This window comes from Liolophura sinensis, chromosome 9 (genome assembly GCF_032854445.1).
Source record: "Liolophura sinensis isolate JHLJ2023 chromosome 9, CUHK_Ljap_v2, whole genome shotgun sequence".
Classification (NCBI taxonomy): domain Eukaryota; kingdom Metazoa; phylum Mollusca; class Polyplacophora; order Chitonida; family Chitonidae; genus Liolophura; species Liolophura sinensis.
The window spans coordinates 22,280,027-22,303,882 of record NC_088303.1 but is presented as its reverse complement, the minus strand read 5'-3'; the positions used below and the strand labels follow the sequence as shown (position 1 = coordinate 22,303,882).

The following is a 23,856-nucleotide window of genomic DNA, read 5'->3' as shown; positions in this document are numbered from 1 at the left end:
GCCTTATAACACTGCCATAACATCATAACATGGGCCCTCTGGTACTGTCACAGCATGGGCCTCCTGATTCTGCCATGACATGTGCCTTCATTATCTCAACCCATTAAGAGTGAGTGAGTGCTTGGGGTTTAACGTCGTACTCAACAATTTTTCAGTCATATGACGACGACAACCCATTAAGATGTATTTAGGCCTTTTTCCTTATCTAAAAATACAGCAGTAAACTTAGTGGAGAGACTGAAATCTGAAGGCCCATTACATTTAGATTGTTCAGACTGCCTGAAACAGCCAAATCAAAAAGGTCAAATGCATGAAAGTGGAATGATGGAGTTTAGCTTATTCAAGTCATAATGGGGAAAAAGTAAAATATTTATTTATTTGTTTCATTTTCACTGTACTCAAGAATATTTCATGTATACATATGCAGCCAGCATTATGGCTGGAGGAAACCGAGCAGAATCCGGAAAGAAACTTACAACCATCCACAGGTTGCTGTCAGACCTTTCCATGTATGGCCTGTGAGGAGGCCAGCATACATTCACAGTGACCGCCTTGGTGAGAGGCTCCTTGGTCATTCCACCACGCTGGCGTGCTAACTCCCTTGGCCACGGAGGCCTCCTGTTGGTGGAGTAGGTGGTATATATGTATGTACATGTATGCTTGGGGTTCAATGCCTTCCTGTGGCAGGGCGAGTTCATGCTGCCAAAGTGCTGCCCCCACTGAAGCATCATGCTGAAGACATCAAACACCCCACTCTGTCACATTATACTGACACGGGGGGACCAGTCATGTTTCCTTTCTGTAACCTCTCTGTGCAGGCGAGGCTGCGGCAAGTACCATTTTGAAAGTATGTGATGTGACCCTACCTGGGTTTGAACCAGGGATCTCCCGACTTTGAGGCTGACTCTCTAGCCATGAGGCCACTGAAGCAGTCGGAATGGGCAGTTCAGGCTTACTGTGGTGTAAATAGACTGTACAAAAGATACTTGTAAACTGATGACAATGAAATCCAGTGTTTAGAGTACCAGTACCTATATATACCTTTATATTTGAAGGCAATAAATGGGCAAACAAATAAATTCCCAAGTCCCAGTGGAAGACATTTTTGGACAGCCAACAGGTACTTGAGCATCATTGACGGGACAGCAATCCTGTCCGCTATAATATCATAATGTCTTTCACTTTCGGACACTGCAAACAATAATTGTAGTGAAGTTGTTACAGTAAAAACAGGTCTGCATACATGGCCACTCATGGTAAATATGGCCTTGGAGCATCTTTAGGCCCACTTCATGTCAACCCCACCATGTATGTCTTCATAAGTGGGGCTTTTGGCAGTGTTACGTTTGTTAAAACCCACATGTGTTCCACCCAATTAAACTGCAAATCTGTAAGGCACTCGTTTGAAATTTGTTGGTGATTTTACCCCACCTATAAAAATAACCAGCTGCATCGTATGAGTGAAAAACTCTTATGTGTTGCATCATATGATCAAAAAAACAATATAAAATGTAATACAGACAGAAAGCGCTCATATCAAGGCAATTTGAAATTGAGCAACTGCTTTCTTACAGGGAATTTAAGTGTGGAATAATAACAGCTAAATACTGAGTTTCTTTTTTATCAAAAATCGCACATATATTTTCTGTGTTATTTTTAGATATGTAGAAAATATCAAAAGTTTCGTGGGCTTTTCAGTTAGACTTTCCTACAACATCTGTACACCAAAGGTGAATATTTAGGCCATTTGTGATTTGGGCGTACTATTTCTGACTTAACCACCTTCTTTTGGCTGCTTTTGAAGAATTCTTTATAATGTAGGATTACTTTAAATACGCCTACATACAATAACAGATCACTGGTACACACAGCCATGTATTCCATGACATGAGGTACCTTTCTTGTACGAATGGTACAGTCCAGACAGACCAAAGTTCTGAGGTACAGGAATATCCTACTTCGTTACCAGTATGTTTAAAGTCGTCATCCCTATAGCAGGATCAATCAATACGCTACAAAGCTTAGGTGGGAAAACCTCTTTTAGTGCAGGATCAATTCTGATTGGCTGCTGTGAAGGATAGGATAAGTCCAGACTATGCCTTGCCTAAGCTGAATTTTAGGTATGGTACATTCATTCAAGGGTGACCAAGGCTGCAAGACCTAACCCAGCAAACTCTATCTCAACTGTCAGCCAATCAGTGTCAATTCTGTATCCCTTTAAAAGACTGGAACAACCCAGAATTGTTTACATTCTACTTAAGATATGTAAAACACAACAGGACACTTTTCATATACATAAAAGAACCCTTTATTATTATTATAATAAGCTCTTGATAAAAATGTACAGGCTTGATTACATTTCACAAAGGGTCGTGTAAATAAAATATTCTAAAAATCAACGACATAAATGTGGGTTGTAATGAAGTCATGACATCTAGAATTTCACAAAAAAAAAGAAACAAAAGAAAAAAAAAAACGAAGGCCTCATTGGAGTCATTTGAAACTCTCCTACAATACTGTGGTAGAACAACATTGAAGGAGACCATATGGCGGTGATCAGGGGAGATAATCCAGAATCCCTTGACTCTGAGATGACCTTAGTTGAGGTGATTCTTTCCCTTCACAGGGTACTCAGTACACATCCTGTATGAAGAAAAAAAAAAAAAGAAAAGATGAGACTAATGTTTTCATGGGTCTCACGGTACTGAATTAAATGAAGCAATGTATATAGTTTCTCAAGAGAAATCTTTCAGTGCAAGAAAGATAACAGACCGTAACATGTCCCTAAACTGGGGTTAACAAATCATTTGAAGAGAGATCCATTGATGTATTTTATTTATTTATTTGACTGGTGTTTTACGCAGTACTCAAGAACATTTCACTTACACGACGGCGGCCAGTATTATGGTGGGAGGAATCTGGGCAGAGCCCAGGGGAAACCCACGACCATCCGCAGGTTGTTGACAGACCTCACTTACGGCCAGCGAGGAAGCCAGCACTTGAACTCACGGCGACAATGAGTAGCACAAACACAATGTTCCACCCCAAACATAGTTGAAATACGTTTACTTATCTTTTTCTTTGATAGATATTGTATTGAAGAATTTATTTTTATTCAAGAATATTTTACTTATACGAGTAAGTGAGTGAATTAGTGCTTTGGGATTAACATCATACTTAACAATTTTTCAGTCATATGACGAGGAATGAGTCCTTAGAGTGCATGTAATGTGCCTCCCTATTGCAGGACGGATTTCCACTGCTCTTTTATCTAGTGCTCCTTCACCGAGACGGCTTACAGAAGGCAAGTAAGTCGCCCCCACCCTATCCATTACTCTGATACGGGTCAACCAGTCGTTGCACTATCCCCTTCATGCTGAACACCAAGCGAAGAAGTTACAACTGCCTTTTTTAAGGTCTTAGGTGTTAACTCTGGATTGACCCTGGATTTACGGCTCCCGTTTTACTTATATGAAGGCAGCCAACTACACTGTAGGAGAAAACCAGGAAACCAACAACCATTTACCCAAACGTAGTTGATAGGAGACATCAGAAGACCATTCATTATTGGTTTCTATGGTAACAATATTTATCAGAAAATATGAAAACACTACACAAACAACGACTTCAAAGCTGCAGCAAATGTCGGTGATAACTGCAAACATAAATCTTAAAACTGTTCCAACATAAATCTGATACTTAAAAAAAAAAATGAAAAAAAAAAGAAATCCCAATACTAACATTTATTACCTAATAAGTACTACACTTCTAAAACAAACAAAAACTTAGAAATGGTAGTAATTTGGTAATTTGCGGTAATTAACATGGACACAGTGCATTAGCAATGAAACATCCTGTTGGCGTCACTGTGCTTTATATACATGCAAAAGACATGCTGTACTTTTCCAGATACCAACCCTAACATTTTGCTCCACATTACTTTCCCTGTTACTGGACAACAAACGATCACTGTACTACACAAGCTACGTAGCTAAAAACTGTTTTAGCTCTTTGCTAAAAAAAACCGAAGAAAAACACAATACGTGTCTAGTTCTTACTCTCTGATTAGGAATCCTCACATTACACCAGCGGCCTTCAATCTCATGACGGTCATACCGTAAACACTTTTCCTGCGCATCATATTCTTTAAAACGCACAAACCCATATCCTTTTGATTCTCCTGTTCGTCCATCTCTTTTAACCTGACAACGAAAGATTTTACGGTCAATTTCAATCAGCACATCAACAGACCATGGACTCTCACATCATCCAGGCTAATGGATATTCGCAATGTGAACTCAGGTAAATCTCTTTCTGCAACCATAAAATAAATGAAAAGTGTACACTTCCACAGCATACAAGCAAGGTGAATTAAGATTTGGTTGTCATTTTGTATCACACAAGAAGTGTCAAAATTAGAACCATCAATGACAACCACAAATCGGCATAGTTAGTTATCCTACGGCATTGAAGAATGGTGAACCTGTCAAATTACAGAGTGAACTATCTTGATAACTAAGTGAACATGCGCATGTAGTTACACACATAGAACAGGATTTAATGAGGCAGTAACTACAAGCACAGAGGGTGTTTATCAGATTGTAGTTGTTATTACAAACACATAGAGAGCTTATCTGTATGAAGTAGTAACTACAAACACACGGACAGCCTATCTCTATGAAGTAGTAACTACAAACACAAAGACAGCTTATCTGTATGAAGTAGTAACTACAAAAACACAGACAGCTTATCTGTATGAAGTAGTAACTACAAACACATGGAGAGCTTACCTGTATGATGTAGTAACTACACACACACGGACAGCCTATCTGTATGAAGTAGTAACTACAAACACACAGACAGCTTATCTGTATGAAGTAGTAACTACAAACACAAAGACAGCTTATCTGTATGGAGTAGTAATTACAAACACACATCTTATCTGTAAGTAGTATCTTCAAACACACACTTAGCTTACCTGCATGTATGATGTAATAACTACGAACACATGGATAGCTTACCTGTATGAAGTAGTAACTACTAACACAGGGAGCTTACCTGTATGAAGTTGAAACTACAAACTCATGGAGAGCGTACCTGTATGAGAGCTATTAGATTATCTATATGAACCACTAAATACAAGAACACACACAATCTTACCTGCACAAATGTGACTTCTCCAAACTGATTAAAGTATTGTCTCATTCCATCTTCTGCAGTTTTCCATGGCAGGCCTAACACAATAAGGTCACTACCGCCTCGATCACCTAACCGTTTGCATTTCTGCGGAGGGCTGCCACCTTGATCTGTACTTTTTCTTTTAGTTTCTAAACAAAAATGAAATACATAATGATGAATTAAGTTTTCTGTTCAAAAGATTCATGCCTGACAGCATCCCCCAAACATTAACATGCCTGAGCTTTTATACATGTACATATTTTAGTATGTATATACATAAATCAAGCCTTACAAACAACTAGTTTATTTATGGCCAATGGGAAAGAACACAGGACAGCTTCATCTACATGCCGTGGGATAGAGAACATCCTGATATGCTGCTTCACTAACCAGTATAGGCAATGGGACATAGAACATGTTAGGTTGCTTCACTTATAATAAACATACATATATGCTTTCATTCGAGTAACACAGTTGCAAGAGTTACAGAGAGAAACAGCCCAAAATGTTTCGGATTTACATTAAGGAACATTTACCGTTGTTCACATGCATATTATAACTTCCCTAGCATAAATGCAAGTCAATCATGTGGCCTTGATATTTAACCTGTTCTGAGACACCAAAAGAGCCCTTGGCAATCACACCTCTTCATGAAAGATAATCACATTTTCCAACAATACACAGAAGCATGGTAAGCTTGCTGCCATCATGCTGCTTGAGGTCAAGGCTTTGTTAGCCTCTGACTAATGTAAATGCAGATTGATGTTTGGATGAGAGTGCACAGATTATCTCCCTTGAATGACATTGAGTGTCCACATTGATATGTCTCATACAATCAGATTGAGATGGATCACTTTGGGTTAGACCAGCTTAAGACAAGGTTAGTTCGCTTGACCATGGTTGATTCTGAGAAACTTTTAATCTGCATGTGAACAGTGGGGAATTTTCCTTACCGTAAATCCGACCCATTTCAGACTGTATCTCATTGTAACGTTTACATCGCTATTACTAGAACAAGAGTTGCCCCACTTCGCAACTAGTTCACTATATAGAGAGGTTGCACTTGACATCATAACCTTGGCAGAACAATAGCCAGGCAGCCATATTGGATTCCTGTTAACATGGGCTGCTATAGCTACAGTACTCGAATATGGTTATCACAGGTAGGTCATGCAACCCATTTATTGGAGGAATACAAATTATCTTTAGCGAACGTTAGACTGCATAAATGGCCACACAAGCAGCATCCTTCCTAATTCCTTGTCCATGGCCAGGTTTGAATTCACACCTTGTGTGTCCTAGCGACTGAAACTCCTACACTGATTATCATTGAACAATCAGATAAATAGAGCCGGTTGCTTTATTTATAGGAATGCATATATACATGTTCCCCTTCATGGTCAATATATCACAGTCAAGTACAAGGTTAGCCCTGAAAGACTCTGACTCTTGACGCTAACAGTATTAATTTCGTAATCAATGAAGGTCTAGGCAAATAAAAGACACCAGCCTAAAGACCTGCTTTCCGCACCCACCGCACGACCACCATGTGTCCCACTTCGCTATAAAATAGATTTATTATAGCCATGAAGGCTTCCACGGTACATGCTCCCTGGCCGTGGCCGCCATGTTAAGCAGTTATTTGTAGACTACGTGCATGGCCTGCTTCATAGTGGAGCAGTAGGAAGCAGTATGAGCATGTGCTGTGGAAGCCTTCATGGCGATAATAAATCTATTCTAAAGCCAGTAGGGGCATGTGATGGCGGTGCAGTGGTCTTTACAGTAGTATCTTTTATTTGCCCCAGGCTTGTTCCATAACAAAGAGGATCGGCCTGGACCTTCGCTGATTACGAAATTAACACTGTTATTATTCTGGAGACTGTATAGAACTGTGCCACAATAGCTAAGTGTAAGAAAGTATGCTAATTTGGAAAATCAGTAACTAATTAACCTATTTAAACAGCTAGGCCTACCTGACAAAAACTAAAGGTTATACAGTAATTTGTGGTCTAATTTGTTACCTTTAGGAAACACTGCTAGGTAAACTCTTGTCCCCCATGTAGAGTCATCGTTACCCGCAGGAGGAGGGTACAGCTTGCCGTCAGACACACGGATACCACGCATTGAGCCCGTATCTGGGTTTCGAAACCGAAGTCCGCATGCTTTTGGAAATAGTGCAGCTAGACTGCTCAACAACAACGTCCCATCCTCTTCACAAGGGATTTCCATGGGTTCGTCATTTTCCCCAGATGTCACTTGCACGTAAGCAGACATTTTACCCACACCAAGTATGACTGGTGCCGACCTGGATTTAGCTTTATCTGTATCATAGATAAACAAATCCTGCAAACATCAGTTTGTGAAATCTCTTAACACCAAGGTCTTTCTGTTCCTGGATAATCTGTTCTCTAAACACCGCGTGCTTCCGTCAAAATGGCCGTTCATCAAAACAAAGACGGATCGCACTGAATTTCTGATAAAATATTTATAAAAATCATTCACAACGTACAAATTGCTCTTATCGTTGATATAAAAGCTGTGGCAACTTGTTATAATAAAACCGCTTGTCTGGTGGTAGTTTACCTTAGTCTGGCTGTTATTCGTTGAAAGATGGGACAGGCCACGTGGTAACTTTGCCCAAAACAAGGTTTATCTCAGCCGCCAAAAACGGACTACTTTTCACACTATTTGCACCGTCCTAGAACGTAGATTATCGAGTGTTCCTTCAGAAAGTAATACAAGCAAGTAAATTACTAAATCTTGCCTGTTTCTATTCAATTCAGTTTACAAATATTGATCAGTTTTCCACGACCCTTGTCTTGAAAGGTCCTCTCCAAGAGACGTGGTTTTATTTAGCTGCATACCATTATTATTACAACCCACCAGGATTGTTTCTTATAATTCTGATTAAGTATGATAAGTTTGCGCTAATTTATATTATTATATGACGGTCGTATTTTAGTGGACCGAGCTCCGTGGGCGCATTGATACAATGAGGACTGGGGATAGAGGTCGTGCAAAGCTCGCGCTGGAGATTGGTCTTTGCGACATAGCGCCATCTGCTGGTAAACAGTGGAAGATGGCGTCGGCTGCTGAAGGGTTGTTTGGCATACTCTCCGAAAAAATAGGAGCGACAGAGGATAGTTTACGGCTTATAGCATCTCTCTTTCTAGGTGAGGCTTGTGTAGTTTTTAATACGTCTTGTGTATTCACCGCGACAGTTGTTTTCACACACAAGTGTTGTCAATGACAAAATGTGTTCAGACTTAGTAAAGTTTGTATGGCCTGTTTGTTGACATCATAAAACCTCACACCACGTCGAAAGCGACCCGTTTCTCTGAATAAATCGTCTCGACTACAACAACAACATATATTTGATTCACTACACTATTTTCTCGCTGATGTAGTCAAAATAGTTTATAGAAATTTCAAAGACAAACTATTCCGTTGGTTGTGACACAATCGAAGAAATGCTCATAAGAACATTTGAAGGACATGCTCTGTAGGGCTTTGATTACGTATACTATCACAGCTCTCTCTTGTTCCATAAGATTACCTTGAACACCTCTGTACTTCCCTTGCTGGCTTCAGTATACTATTGCAGGGCACCAAGTACTTTGCCTGTCCGTTGTCTCAGCTATCAATTCCAGGTAGGTATTCCCATGTGTCCATCGTTGCACACAAGCATGGAACTATAGAGGAAATTGGATAAATTTGAATCCCAGCCACCATGATTGAATGTATATTCCATTCTAAAATAGAGATGTACCCACTGCCTACGTTGAGATAACATTTCTAATATACTTGGGTGCCATACTTATTACAAGTGAGGCTCGTGCATTGTGTCACCTGACCTGAGATGACCACTTTCGCCTTATGTAAACAACTGCATGTTATGGCGAACATACCGAAGTATTGAGCAGTGCACTATTTACAGGCATTCATGGGTATTATTATCCTTTCCGTCCGTGCTCAAGCTGAACCATGGCAATTTAAATATATTTACACACTTACCATCTGATTTTGCACAACATAATTTACAGGGATACAACAATAGTTATCATGAGTTCTTCACTGTGTTCTCTATGCTGGATGACCCAAGCCATAAGCTTACAAGACTTTTGCCATGCCCACTCGGTTAAAGTGCAATGGCATCTCTTTTCTCACATGCTGCACGAAGAGAGGTGACCTGCTTGGCCTGCTTACTCTACAGAAATGCCACCACTTGCCATGGCATACACGATTACTTTTTTGAACTCTCTTTTCATGACGTTTTTCATGGGTGCCGGCATGTTGATTATGTTATTGTAATACGTAAGTAAATAGTTTATTTTTATTTTGGATGTTTTTGATTAATTCAGATGCAGGCAGTTGCATGATTTTATACTATTGATACAGATTTAGATTCAAGGAATATGAAAATACTTATTAAATATTAAAAATGCTGATACTCCTCTATCAGCAATTATCCCCGAATTTTGGGGGAGTTCACTGCGCTGATGGTGCCCATCTGTACACGAGCCTTGGAAAGGCGTGTGATCTCGAATGTGTACATTCCTCACAGCCCATACAAGGGAGATAACTACTAACACTTCTAGCATATTTTGTACTTGTTTAGTCTTTCCTTCAGTTTTGTTTAATTTATTTGAGAAATGTTTTTTTAGGGATCAGTGTTGATTATATTTCACTCTAGGTCATTACCGGCTGAGACTGATCCTAAACAATTAGCCAGATTGCGTGTCACAAGGTCTAACTTGCCTAATAGTGACAATGGTAATTGTATACATGATTCCCCTCACTGTGAGGAGTATGCATTCAAACAATTGCGGTTAGAATTGGAATTTATCCAGTTTCCACATAGTTTCATGCTTGTGTGGGTTTGCTAGTGATGGCACATGGGAACACATACCTGGAATTGATAGCTGAGACGACTATGCAGACTGACAAATTATTTGATGCCCTGCAGTAGTATACTGCAGCCTGCAAGGGAAGTACAGAGGTGTTCAAGGTAATATTATGGAACAAGAGAGGTCTGTGATAGTATATGTAATCACAGCCTTACAGATCTAGAAGGACTCCTAATGCATGAATCAGAAAACTTAAAATTGCTGAATACGATGTACATCCTGATACATCTAAATCATTAGAAACACCTGCCATATTGGGTACTTGGCATATGTGGTGACACATGCACATGTATTATATGAACATATACATGTTCAGAAATAGCCCTATCAAGGCCATATCTAGAGTCACTTTGGTTCTGGAAAACATTTAGGCTCCCAATCTGTTGGCCACTCAAACTAAACAAGCTGTATTAAAACTATCAAGTAAATTAAACAAAAATATGATGGTTTACCAATAAAAAGTTTTCATATAAACTTCTTTCATTCAAAGCTCTTAGAAAGCATCATTTTGAGATGTATTTTTAAAATTTCTTTATACGCTGTCAAAATGTCACCATTTAAGTTTGGGGTCAGAACCTTTAATGTATTTCTGGAAATGGCCCTGCCTATTCACATGTGGGAAAAGGTGTTCTAGCAAAACTAATTGCATATCTACCCATTGAGTCACCATGTGTTCTGTTAGCGATGCAACAGGAGGAACACTCGTGTATAAAAACATATACATTTTACTTTTAACATAGGTATTCTCATGTGACAAAATGTATGTGGTTACAGCTTCTAGTAGGCTGAATTAGTATTTCAGGAGTCTTGCACTGCCACACAGGTTTTGTTGAGAACAGGTGGCGGAGGCTCTTACAAACAAATGTGGCTGAAGGTGTGATTTTATGGTAGTTGAGCTACCAAACCAGTCAAGCAACTACTGGTAAATTCATTTCTTTTCAACTATATTAAACCTGCAAGAACTCATGAGACTACGGAAATGCAGACTGAGCCTACACAGATATCTTGACGTAGCCTTGTGTTGACAGTGTATTACAGAGCTGTTAATTTATGAATGAAATGTTGAAGATATTACACAAACTTGAGGACACACATGAGCAGAAGATGCATATGCCTGCAAACCCTAAATGTGTAATACATTCATCTTAAATATTTGTTTTATTATGTGCTATACCTGTGTGTTCTTTCTTGTTTTTTTCAGGGTATCCTTTAGCATTTATTTACCGTCAGCTTCTCTTTGGAAAACGCCCAGAAATACAACACATCTATTTCTCTCTCACTGGTCTTGCCCTATGCTATTTTAACTTTGGTGAGTTCATGAAACCCAGAATAATATATGGTTAACACAGTTATATTGTGTTGAATTAATTCTGCCTAAGTAAATGTATATGACTTGCATGAGTTTATAAACATGAATGTACAAACATGTTGGACATTTGTTGGCTAAAGTAGGTAAAATGGCAGTGGTCCGCTCACCACTGAGGTTTTGACCTGTCTGATCTGGAATCTAGGCCCTGAAGGAATGGCTGCTGCTTTATGTTCAGTGTATTTGTAAAGGGTGATTGTTTCTCCAGGTAGACCTGTAGACTTCATCATCTTTGTTTGAGAGAAATATTCATGAACACTGCATTGAACACAAAAGGGCTCAGTGGTCAAGCGGGCTAGCAAGTCAGCGCAGTGCAATGACCTAGGAGCCTCCTACCAATGCAATTGTTGTGAGTCTGGCTCATGCTGTGTTCTTCTCCAGCCGTACGTGGGAAGGCCTGCCAGCAACCTACAGATGGTCGTGGGTTTCCCCCGAGCTCTGCCTGGTTTCCTCCCACCATAATGCTGGCCGCCGTCATATTAGTGAAATATTCTTGAGTAGGGCGTAAAACACCAATCAAATAAATAAATAAAATAAATAAATAAACACAAATTGCCCAGTTTCCTCACACCACAATATTGGTTGCCATCGTATCAGTGAAATATTCTTGAAGACAGCATAAAATACCTATCAAATAGAAAAAAATAGGGAACATCAAGGAAACAGATAAGTATATTAGTGCATAAGATGTGGAAAACCTGGTGCTATCTAACTGGACTTGTGTCCACAAAGCATTGTAGGCAGCAGGATGTTTGATGGAAGTTCTGCAGGCTCAGGTGCATCTTTACCAGAAAGGTTGAAAAATAATTTGTCAATGCCTCAGCAAGGGCCAAATTAGAAGAAGAAAAATTGATTTACAAAATGGCCACATGGACTAACTTTCTAGGATAAATTGAAAGATAATTTAAAACTGGGTAATACATGGGTGCAAAAGTTGGTGCAAACCCATTCATGTTTAATTTCAAACTCCACAATAAAGTCAGTAAACTAAATACATTACCCAAGACTTGGTCTGTTTATTCCTGTCATTGTCTTGCAGGTGGGGACCTTATACATTCCGTAATCAACATTTTGGCCATTTATATACTGCTTGTAATATGTGGTGGTACAACATTCTCTGTCGCAGCAGCATTTCTAATCAATACAGTAAGTAATTGAAAGACAGTCTATAAATTTTCACCTGTTTTTACTGCAGACCACTAGTTCTTGACCAGTAGTTGAAAGTTTGCCTTTGCACATCAGAAGATTGTCAGGCACATATACATGGACTTGCCAAGAACCAATTTTGATCATTGTTACTGAGTTTTCTTTTTCTTTCTTTCTGATGCACTGCGTAGGAATCAGTTAAGACAGCTGTTGTGTAATGTTCCGCTCCTCAAAATGAAGTATATACATAATGGCTCCAAATTTTTAATCTTCAATAAAGAAGAATGTTATACAATGGAATCTTCATTTTTGTGGTATAAAATGTGACACACAGTGCTAGTATTGAATAATGGTATGTTTGCAGAATGATATTAAAAACAATGCTGAAAAGCTCCCACATCTTCCAAACTTATATACTTGACCTGCATGGTGGATTTGTACTGTTTTGGCATGATTCAGGGTTATCTCTGCTTTGGCTACGATGCCATTGGAAGTGCAGACCAGTATGACATCAAGTGGACAACCCCTCACTGTGTACTGACTCTACGACTAATAGCTGTCGTGGTAGATGTCTATGATGGCCAGAAGAACCCTGTAAGTACAAACCCTGAGAATGTGAATGTACAAATGAGGTGCAACACCAACACATGGTAATAAAGTATAACACCATAGAGCGTTTCCAACTGTCAATCAAGAACACGTAATTGACCAACCATAAGCAGTATATTTGCAAATAGGTTACAAATGTTCAATTTTTCTGTGATGTCAGTTGCTTCCACCAGCAATGGAATGAAAAGTGATGTCACAAGAAAGGGTGGTGGGACTTTGGATGTGTTGGATCCAGTGTCATCGTGCAGTGTACTAATGGCGAGGTAGACCACTCCTGGTCAAGTATGGCACCATCACTCCTGGTCAAGTATGACACCATCGCTTCCGCTCAGGTGTAACACCATCACTTCTGGTCAGGTGTAACACCACCACTCCTGGTCAAGTGTAACACCATCTCACCTGGTCAGGTGTAACACCATCACTCATGGTCAGGTGTAACACCATCACTTCTGGTCAGGTTTAACCCCATCACTCCTGGTTAAGTGTAACACCGTCACTCATGGTTAAATGTAACACCATCCCTCCTGGTCAAGTATGACACCATCACTTCTGGTCAGGTTTAACACCGTCACTTCTGGTCAGGTGTAACACCATCACTCCTGGTCAAGTGTAACACCATCTCACCTGGTCAGGTGTAACACCATCACTCATGGTCAGGTGTAACACCATCACTTCTGGTCAAGTGTAACACCATCACTTCTGGTCTAGAATAACACCATTACTATTAAGTATAACACTGTAAATCTTGGTTAAGTATAACACCCTCACTCCTGATCCAGTGTAACACTGTCACTCCTGGTCCAGTATAACACTGTCACTCCTGGTCAAGTGGAACACTATCACTCCTGGTCAAGTATAACACCGTCACTCATGGTTAAGTGTAACACTGTCACTCATGGTTAAGTTTAACACCGTCACTCGTGGTTAAGTATAACACCATCACTCGTGGTTACGTGTGACACAGTGACTCTTGGTTAAGTGTAACACTGTCACTCCTGGTCATGTGTAACACCGTCACTCGTTGTTAATTGCAACACCGTCACTCCTGGTTAAGTGTAACACCATCACTTCTGGTCTAGAATAACACCATTACTATTAAGTATAACACTGTAAATCTTGGTTAAGTATAACACCCTCACTCCTGATCCAGTGTAACACTGTCACTCCTGGTCCAGTATAACACTGTCACTCCTGGTCAAGTGGAACACTATCACTCCTGGTCAAGTATAACACCGTCACTCATGGTTAAGTGTAACACTGTCACTCATGGTTAAGTTTAACACCGTCACTCGTGGTTAAGTATAACACCATCACTCGTGGTTACGTGTGACACAGTGACTCTTGGTTAAGTGTAACACTGTCACTCCTGGTCATGTGTAACACCGTCACTCGTTGTTAATTGCAACACCGTCACTCCTGGTTAAGTGTAACACCATCACTCCTGGTCTAGTATAACACCATTACTATTTGTTAAGTAAAACACCGTCAATCTTGGTTAAGTGTAACACCATCACTCCTGGTCCAGTTTAACACCGTCACTCCTGGTCCAGTATAACACTTGGTTAAGTATAACACCGTCACTTGTGGTTAAGTATAAAATTCATGCTTAATTAGTAAGACTTAATTATGTACAGTTGTCTTCATACATGTTTTGCCTTAAGAAGTGTAGAGTCTCCATAAATGCTTTTGTGTTGTGTTTCAGGATTCATTAACACCTGATCAGAAGTCAACAGCTTTAAAGAAAAACCCTTCTCTTTTGGAAATGTTTGGTCAGGTGTATTTCTTTGGTGGTTTTTTGGTGGGACCTCAGGTAAGATTGGGATCTAAAACACATTCACTAAAACTTGCTCTGCTCCAGATTTTAGCAATACATGTATGTTTGTGTTGTATTTTCAATTTAAAATATTGTATGACCACATGTAAATGTGCATATAAGTAACTGGTCCGCTAAGTGCATTGTATTTTCTCCAAGAATTTGTCCTTTAATTTGCCATTGGCAGTGGTTGTTCATTTTGAGGGAAACATTCTATGGCTGAAACACCAGTTTAAGTGAAGGTGGATTCTGTGTGACTGTAGTTAAATTCTCCCATTCTGAATAATCAGTATGTTTTTCACTATTTTTTTTTTTCAGTTTTCCATGAAGAGGTACCAAGATTTTGTCAATGGGGTATTTGCTGATAAAGTTACAAAAGGCCCTCCTGTTAGCAGGTTCGTTTATCCTCCATTTCAATAGGACACACTGAATTGGTTGGCAAGCAAGGCTAAAGTGGCCCAATTTAAGAAGTAAAGGCAGACTGGTGATTAGATGGTTCAGGTACTTTACTGTGCTCTTGATGGCCTTCGCTCGCGCACAGCCTTCAAAGGAAATTCGAAATAAAATATTTTCTACCACTCTCAAACTGGGCAATGCCTGTAAATTGATGGTCTATAAACGCATAACAGTGATTCCATCTGTTTGCCTCATGTATCTTACATTGTCCAAACTTTAATATTTAGTTTCTAAAATTTCACTGGAATTTTCACAAAATCATGGTACTTAGGTATCTGGTGTAGTGAATATGCGAACCAGCCACATTCTCAGTGGGCAAAATTATTGATCAGCCATCTGATGTTTTCAAGAGATAATTTCAACCAGCCTGAAGATTGTTAGTTCCCAACTACCTGATGGCAAATGTACATTCTATAAAGTGACCTTGCACCAAATACAGTACAATCTTTTTCTTCAGGCAGATGTTTTTCTTTTTTTCTGCATGTAGTTCCAGTAACTTGACGAAACATTTTGTTGCATTGCCTTTCAGTGTTGGGGCTGGCCTGAGTCGTCTAGGCCTGGGCCTTCTGGTTGTGTTCCTCTACCAGATTGGTGCTATATTCATTCGTCAGTCTTATCTCCTGTCTGATGACTTTCAGGTAAATCAGATGATACTGTTTCAAGTTTGGTTCTGAATGGGGGCGGTGTGTCGGGGAGCTTTCACTCTGTCCTCTCCCTATTTTTTGTCACCTAACTTACAATGTATTGTCGAGTAGGGATTGTTATTCAGTTTTGTTTGTCGATACCTAGCTGCCATTGGCATATGGTAACTACCTCTTCAAGCATTGTCAAGTTGGAAAACAGACCCTTGTATGACAAAGTTAAAAATCACATACAGTAGCTGTGGATGTTTTGAGAACACAAATGTTTACATAAAACAGGTTGTTGAACTATTGGTTCCATTTCTAAGTTGCTGGACGTTAATTGAACATCTTGCATTAAAGTGCATGTGTAACAATAACTTGGACCAATGGTGCTTTGTTCAGCTAAATTCTCTGCGCCGTGAACGCTATGCACATTTGGTTACAAGGCTATCTCCTGACTCCTCTCTTTGCGCAGAGAGCAAGAATGCTGGATAATAAATATACCCTTCATTCCTCTTTTTTTTTCTTTTTTATTTTCAGAAATTAGGCTTCTTCAGCAAGTGCCTTTTTATTCTGTTTTGGGGGAAATTAAACATTCACAAGTATGTCAGTGCCTGGTTGATCTCTGTAAGTTGATTTTATTTCAGTTTTTATGCGTTTTATTATTTTAACAAAAACAAATACAGCAGGTTATTTCTTGCTCTTCCTGTCATCTTTTTTTCACCAAGAGTATGAAAACAACTTAGCCAAGTCATGCTAGCCCCTTTGAGGAAGGTGTACTGTAGAATGAAAATAAACTTTAAAGGCTATAGTTTGTTCATGTATGTCTGAAAGTGAGGTGATTTTCCACACATCCTCTCTCCTCTCCTACCATAAATCTCTTTTAGCAGTCATAATTTTTGCATTCTTCATATACAGACATGAGATTTGTCCTCATTTTTGAGGAATTCATCTTTATTTATATAAGAAATACATCAGAAGATTGTTCCGAATTGAATTCAGAACTGTGAAAAATGTCAAAATTACGAGTATGGTGCATAGTTTCCTCATTTTCATCCTAGTGTCTGTCTCATCTCTGTGTATAACTTTCTAGCAGTTTCCTATTGTATTGTCTACTCTCCATAAAAATATAATAATAAAAAAGAATGCCAAGATTTTTTGCGGAGTTACTGTTAACCAGCTCTCCTAATTTAACAAGGCTGAATATTCGAAGTGTCTAACTTAGTATATTTTTGAGTTAACCATTTGAATGTCAGAGCTGATTCTCCTTTCACTTGACTAGGAGGGCAGTGCAATCGTCACGGGCCTGACGTATAATGGCCAAGATAAGAATGGCAATGAATTATGGGATGGATGTACAAATGTTCGCTTATGGACATTCGAGACGGGCAGTTCCTTCGGGGATATCATTGAGTCTTTTAACAGGAACACAAATTTGTGGATGGCAAAGTAAGTCAGGTGGTCTGATGGTAAACTGCCACTTTTACATTAGAATGTACAGTGATACGAAGTGTAGTTCTTGTTTTGGGGAAAAAATACTGAAATATTACTGTCAAAAGTTGTGGGAAATTATAAGGCATTGGGTCTCACAGACCATTGAAAGAAGAGTGACATAAGCTGAATAGGCCCACATTTCAATGTTATGAAACTTAACAACTGTCAATCCGCAGTGATGTGTGTACTCGGTCTGTCTATCCAGTGAGCGAGCTCGTCTAAAGGTCTCCCTTGACTGCCTCTATAAATAGACCTGTTGCACCATGGCAAGTTTTAATTTTTCTGGAGGTCAGCCCAATATTGCATTATCTATTCCAGTGGATAGTGTGTCTGTCAAACTTTGGTTTAGTGCCCAAAATCAAATTCACACACCAAGCTGAAACAAACAACAGAGGATGAACAATCTGCTCTTCTAAACATGCACACATCTAACTCAGCTGAAAACCTGTTCAACTTTCTCTCTGTCAGCTATTTTTCGAAAGAAAAAAAAAATAATAACAAATTTATCCATGGTGTTTATTAAATAAGCACACCTATTTTGTGTTTGACCTTTGAATGGTCTTGTAATTTTCTGTGTTGAGACTGTTTGGATGACTGACCGTTTTTAGCTCGCCTGTACGAAATAAGGAGAGGTATTGTGAGATGGGGGAAAAGTGTTGGTGTCCGATTTAGCTTCTTTTTTTTTTTTTTACCTCCTGTGTAATGGGCTCCCATGCATGGATTGAAGGTTAAGCTTTTACTGTTATCTCCTGTACATGTAAAATGGGCTCCTCTGGCAATTTTACCATTTTCCTGGGTTTTTGTGACGCATTCTGATTGACTTCATTTTGTTCTCCTGTAAACATGGATTTCTACAAGCCTTTCTTGTAGGGCTACAGTTTCTTATGCAATCACTTATCTGGATGAGCTTTTTGTCTCTCTAAGCTACTTAACCAGATTTTTAAAGTGTAAGAATTTACTTTGGTGTATACCAATTTATATGGTGTAACCAGTATGTGTAGAAAGCTTTCCACATCTGTATTAGTACTAGGAGCATATATGACACTGGCCAATGCATGGGCCTTCCTATACTTTGATGGAATGGTTAAAACATCCATGCAGGCAGTGACTGTTGTCAGCTGAGTATTTTCTCAGCCAATCAGAGGGCTGAAGTGGCCACCTTTAGTACACGGATAGCCAATTTTGGGAAGCGATTTGCATATCAAAGACCACTCCAGCGAGTTGGTACTCAAACACCCCACAAAGAAGTTTTTTTACTACCATAGCTCAACATTTGCTCAGCCATTCACAGCATTGGAATTGGTCACAATTTGCATATCAAAGACCACTGCCTCAATTTTGTGCATGAACTCCTCACAATGATGTCTTTACCACCACAACACTTTACAACTTTTATCTTTATGCTGGTTCCATTGTCTAGTTAAGTTTTCTATAGCAGGCAAGCTGGTGGGATTCTCTGAATGCCTTGTTTGTACAAACACTGATGTATAATACAAAGTTTGTATGACTTTCATGAATTTCATTTATTTATCATTTTTAGCAAACACAAAGTTGGATGTTAAAATATGGCTCTTGGAAAATCTCATACAAATTGGTCCCCCTTTAAGTTTATAATATAATTTTTTAGGCATTACAGTTGTCGGTTGCATCCGCCTGTTGGCTGATAATGCGACATGACTTGTCACTGTTTCCTACTCAAAAGTAACGGAGACATCTCTGTTATACAAACAAACAGGAACAATGTATGCAATTTCTGGTATAAGTTCAATTATTTCAACAACGCAGTTCTTACTGGTTGTCAGTCAGGAAGTATTACTTTTCTTTGCATTTCAGGTATGTTTTCAAGCGGTTAAAGTTTCTGGGCAGTAAGGAATTGTCCCAGGCTATTACACTCTTCTATCTGGCATTGTGGCATGGACTCCACTCTGGCTATTATATGAACTTTTTCCTTGAATTTGTCATGGTTAATGGAGAAAAACAAGTAAGTAATTTATTAAATGTTCGGTGATTTCTAATGTACTGGGCACTGTGTAACTGAAATTTTCTACTGGTAAAGATTTTCAGTCTATTCACAAGACATGAACATCACGCATCTGGAGTGAGATTTTCTGTACTACTTGTGAGGAGTATACTGTGCTCAGCATACTGTGGATTTGAAGGAAATGTTTTGGTGTTTAAAAATAGTCACTTCTGGTTTTTCAGTTACAAGCATTGATCCAAAGGCGGCCATACCTAAGCAGTATTGTATCTAACCCAACAATACAGCTGATGTTATGGGTGGTGAAAAGTGTGACAGTCCATTTCTCCGTCAGCTATGCATTAATTTCCTTCTGTTTGCTGCGATATGATCGATGGTGGCATGTAAGTCTATTCCCAGTTTCGTGTACTTTTTAATAGTGCATAGAAAGATGACATGAGTTTCAATTTTAAATTTTTTTTAAAGGGTTGGATTACCTGGCTTTGTTGTATACTAAAATGTATCTATAGACCACATGATGTTTTATTTGAATATGTCAGCATATGTATGTATAGACTCTTTCCTCTTTATACATGGACAAACATATGTGCTAGCTCTAGTGTATGTAGGAGTGTTTGTATATGTTCATTTTAGGCTGTCCTTGTGTTTTGTTATATTAAGGATGAAACAGTGCAATAATATGCCCAATGTAAACAGACACTGAAACATTGAAGCAGTGAAGAACTCGTAATGATGATACATATATCTTCAGGATGTTTCCCTGCTTTCTGATTCAGGTTTACTCATCTGTGTACTTTATTGGTCATGTAGTGTATTTCCTTTGGCCATTTGTACACCTCCTGCTTCAAAGGTTGTTACCCAAGTCTTCCCACAAACAACAGCTGGAACAACAGCCAGCTGTTCTAACGTAAGTCAGCACAGATTTATCTATAGCTTGATATGCTTTGTTCAGTACATCTGTACTTTTACCTATCTAGTTCACAAAATATCCGTGGATATGCCAAAATTAGAGAATTGAGATCACTTCACAGAAAAATTTACATTTTTGATATCTGTCTTGTTCACTTTATTTAGTAGTATCCTCAGCTATGTCATTGTCAGAGTTGCAGGCCTTGTTAACATTTCCAGTTCATATTGTATTCACAGATGTGTCAACTTACAATGTTGAGGTTACTTCATAGAAACTGTAACATTACCTGACAAGTTCACATTGTATTCGCAGATGTGTCAATGTGTCAATGCTTACAAAACTGATAGTATGGCAGAGAAAGTGTAATATTAAATTCCATGTTCAAGCTGTATTCGTACATGGGAAGATCTGCCAGCAACCTGGTCGTGGGTTTCTCCCCAGGCAGTTTCCTCCCACCATATTGCTGGCCGATGTATAAGTGAAATATTCTTGAACACGCATTTTCTTTCTAATTCACTTACATGTCAGCAGGTAAGTTTCTGCATTGCAGTGTATTATTCTTTTCAATTCAGATGTTTATCCTAATAACTCAGGAGCCTCTCACTAACATGGTCTCTGTGAAGCTCATGCTAGCTTCCTCTCTGTTCATACATGGGAAGATCTGGCAGCAACCTGTGGATGGTCGTGAATTTCCTTGGATAGGATCTACATGGTTTCTTCCCACCATAATGCTGGTGGATGTCATATAAATAAAATATTCCTGAGTATGGCATATTAAAATCACAAATCAAATAAATATAAACGGATCTTTAACTCCAGTTTTTCTGTCATTTTTGTTTTCAGGAAGAAAGAAAGTTGAGATGATGCAGACAAGACCATGCAAAAACTGAATTTATTGTGTAACATATCAAAGTATTTTTCTGATAATTTATTATACAGTTGAGAAATGTTTCCTTTAGACTGTGAAATCAGTATGTTTTTCAAGGCTTGTATTCTTGGAAAAAAAATTGGAATGTTGGATGAATGTGCTTGAAACCTGTAAATATATGTGTATACAAATTAAGCATGTATTTAAATGTTTTTGAAGAGACCATATGAGGGATTTGCTTGAGATGTGCACATATGTTCCTGAATTTGCTGTTCTATTTGCTAAAAGTTTCATGCTTCAAGTAAAGGCATGCAGTTTAAGCAAAGAAGGCACAAAGTTTAATGAGACTGAAGGCATTTGTTCACAAGATCCTACTGTTAGTTGTCAGAATAAGGCATTTTGGTAAACTGTTGAAGCGGACTGCATAGCACATTTCTGGTGATTGTAGATATATGCATATGTATCCTAGCACCTTTTCACACCAGCTGTTTTAAAGGTGTTTGTGTATTGTAAAATGAGAGAAGACTCAAATATTCACATAATTGATTTAAGTCATCGTAGTGAAAAGTGTGATAGTGTCCCTTTTAATACAGGCCATACAGTGAAACATGCGTGATGAAGTCACTGGGGATTAAACGCACTGATGTTCAATCACCCAGCTGATGAGTCACACCTGATGAAGCTTCTGGTGATGGTCAAATTAGTGGGTTCAAATATTTATTGAGAAGTAGTAATTGTGTTCTTTTGAAAGTACTGAGTTCATTAGTTTGTCAACGTGTAAGCATGTGTAGATAAGCTCTGGTGTGGCCTCCAAGAGATTTTCTACATGTACCACATTTGTATTTTTGTTTTAGTGTGTTTATTTGTATTATAAAGCAATGTATGTATTGCTATTATAAGATATCAATATATCAAGATGAGATTTGATAGGAAGGTGAATTAAATGAAATCCACCTAGCCGTTCAATGGGCATTTACAATGTGTGTTTGCTTTAATAGGTACTGGATAGAACTGACCAACCTTTACCATCCTATACGTACCTTGTACTTCTCTCATTATCTGTAAAGCCCGATTTATCTGTATCAGGTCATTTGAACAAAATTTCATAGTTGGACCAGGTAACACGGAAAATATACTCATTGTACTGACATGGTTTCCTTCTCTTTTTATACATTGAGATTGTTGACCTCCAAACTCATTCACATGAGTACATAAAATTTATTATTCATGAAATGTCCAAGTAATGTTTTAAAAAGCAAAAGAAAAAAATTCCTTCTGTGAGAAGGTGATGTAAGCATAAAAAAGAGAAATCTTAGAAAATATGATTTCGAGAATTATTTTATCCTTCAACTTACAGTCCAAGGTTGAATTTGATCATAAACTGACATTTATTCAAAACTTAACTTCCAAGTTTGTACAAAACTTTTTTCCATTTTGGAATATTGAGGACACTATCCTGTGTTGTGTGGCTTTGGTCCTAAATTCCTGTTCAACAGAACATGTTCATATTTGCTTTAGGTTTGTCCATATTGTTCAGGGCAAATGTTTACCCTCAGGGAATCAGAAAAACATGCAGAAGCTTTCTGCTATAGTTAGCTCATTGTCATTGGTATACATATACATGCGTATGATAATAGCAATTTTCTTGTCATCCATTTTAAGAGTCAGCAGAATTATCATCAGTGCAGTATAACAGTTGATTGTTGCTGTCTCTCATGCTGTGTTTATACTTCGCATCTCAACCTTACTCCCTCAGCTTATATCTGGTACTACTGGATTACTTTTCATAAGTGAAATAATTATGTGTCTTATTTTTTACTGAAATTTTTTAAAATCTGATATAAGTCACTTTAATCATATAGCATTGTGAAGTTAGTGAGTTCAGAGAGGACAGCCTCATACTTGATTAGTTTTTCTGTTTGCTTGCATAGTATACATACTCTATTATGTTTTGGTCTGTAGACTTTTTAATTCTGTTTTCTGTTTTGTTTTCTAAATGTATAATGATTAAAGTATTTAATGCACTTGTGTGCTGATTTAGCGTCTAATCTCTAAGTTATGGAAATATTTGCCATTATTATGTCATAGTTACACAAATGTTGAAAGAATACTTTTCACCCTTGTAAATATTTGCCTCCCTTCTAACAAGTGTATATCTTTATTAACAAATGCTAACATAAAACATGTATATTAATTGCAAAGGCAACACAAGATTGAGAAAATCAAATAGTTTTATTTATAAGCTTGGAAGAGTGAAATGGAAGAAAACCCTGCTGTTTTTAAATACTTCTCAGGCCTCCTTGATGTGTTCTATTTTTGTTCTTTAAAGATTTAAGCTTTTTAGTTCCCTTTGAGGAAATAGTGTTGCTTTAAGTTAGAGATTTTTCAGACTGTAAAACACCAAGTCTTCCAGTACTGATTTTAAAGACGCTTGCCTTCCTTGTATAACTTGCTCAAACATATTGTCCTGATCTCATTCTGTGCCATTTCGCAAATGTACTAAACATG

General features: G+C 38.4%; 2 protein-coding genes across 2 annotated transcripts; one reads left to right on the top strand and one right to left on the bottom strand.

Annotated features, from left to right (window-relative positions):
- Positions 1 to 2,305: 2,305 nt before the first annotated feature.
- LOC135474896 (TAR DNA-binding protein 43-like) lies at positions 2,306 to 7,781 on the bottom strand. Its single transcript, XM_064754564.1, has 4 exons — positions 7,200 to 7,781; positions 5,161 to 5,327; positions 4,059 to 4,202; positions 2,306 to 2,643 (listed from the first exon to the last, which is right to left on the bottom strand). Exons 1-4 carry the CDS (start codon positions 7,450 to 7,452, stop codon positions 2,632 to 2,634), a joined length of 576 nt encoding a protein of 191 aa, XP_064610634.1. The 5' UTR covers positions 7,453 to 7,781; the 3' UTR covers positions 2,306 to 2,631.
- A 473-nt stretch (positions 7,782 to 8,254) lies between these two features.
- Positions 8,255 to 21,809, top strand: LOC135475226 (lysophospholipid acyltransferase 5-like). The gene is made up of 13 exons (XM_064755039.1): positions 8,255 to 8,351; positions 11,287 to 11,394; positions 12,491 to 12,597; positions 13,057 to 13,191; positions 14,909 to 15,016; positions 15,338 to 15,414; positions 16,005 to 16,113; positions 16,639 to 16,725; positions 17,381 to 17,547; positions 19,426 to 19,573; positions 19,795 to 19,953; positions 20,347 to 20,477; positions 21,324 to 21,809. The coding sequence occupies exons 1-13, from the start codon at positions 8,258 to 8,260 to the stop codon at positions 21,337 to 21,339; spliced, it is 1,446 nt and encodes a 481-aa protein (XP_064611109.1). The 5' UTR covers positions 8,255 to 8,257; the 3' UTR covers positions 21,340 to 21,809.
- Positions 21,810 to 23,856: the final 2,047 nt, after the last annotated feature.

Bases quoted from the DNA above. Each gene is read 5' to 3' on its own strand.
- LOC135474896 (XM_064754564.1), bottom strand. From the start codon at position 7,452: ATGTCTGCTTACGTGCAAGTGACATCTGGGGAAAATGACGAACCCATG. The intron at 5,328-7,199 runs GTAACAAATTAG...ATTTTTGTTTAG, and splicing joins CCTAGCAGTGTTTCCTAAAG to AAACTAAAAGAAAAAGTACA. The intron at 4,203-5,160 runs GTAAGATTGTGT...TTTCGTTGTCAG, and splicing joins GAGAAGTCACATTTGTGCAG to GTTAAAAGAGATGGACGAAC.
- LOC135475226 (XM_064755039.1), top strand. From the start codon at position 8,258: ATGGCGTCGGCTGCTGAAGGGTTGTTTGGCATACTCTCCGAAAAAATA. The intron at 11,395-12,490 runs GTGAGTTCATGA...ATTGTCTTGCAG, and splicing joins CCTATGCTATTTTAACTTTG to GTGGGGACCTTATACATTCC. The intron at 15,017-15,337 runs GTAAGATTGGGA...TTTTTTTTTCAG, and splicing joins GTTTTTTGGTGGGACCTCAG to TTTTCCATGAAGAGGTACCA.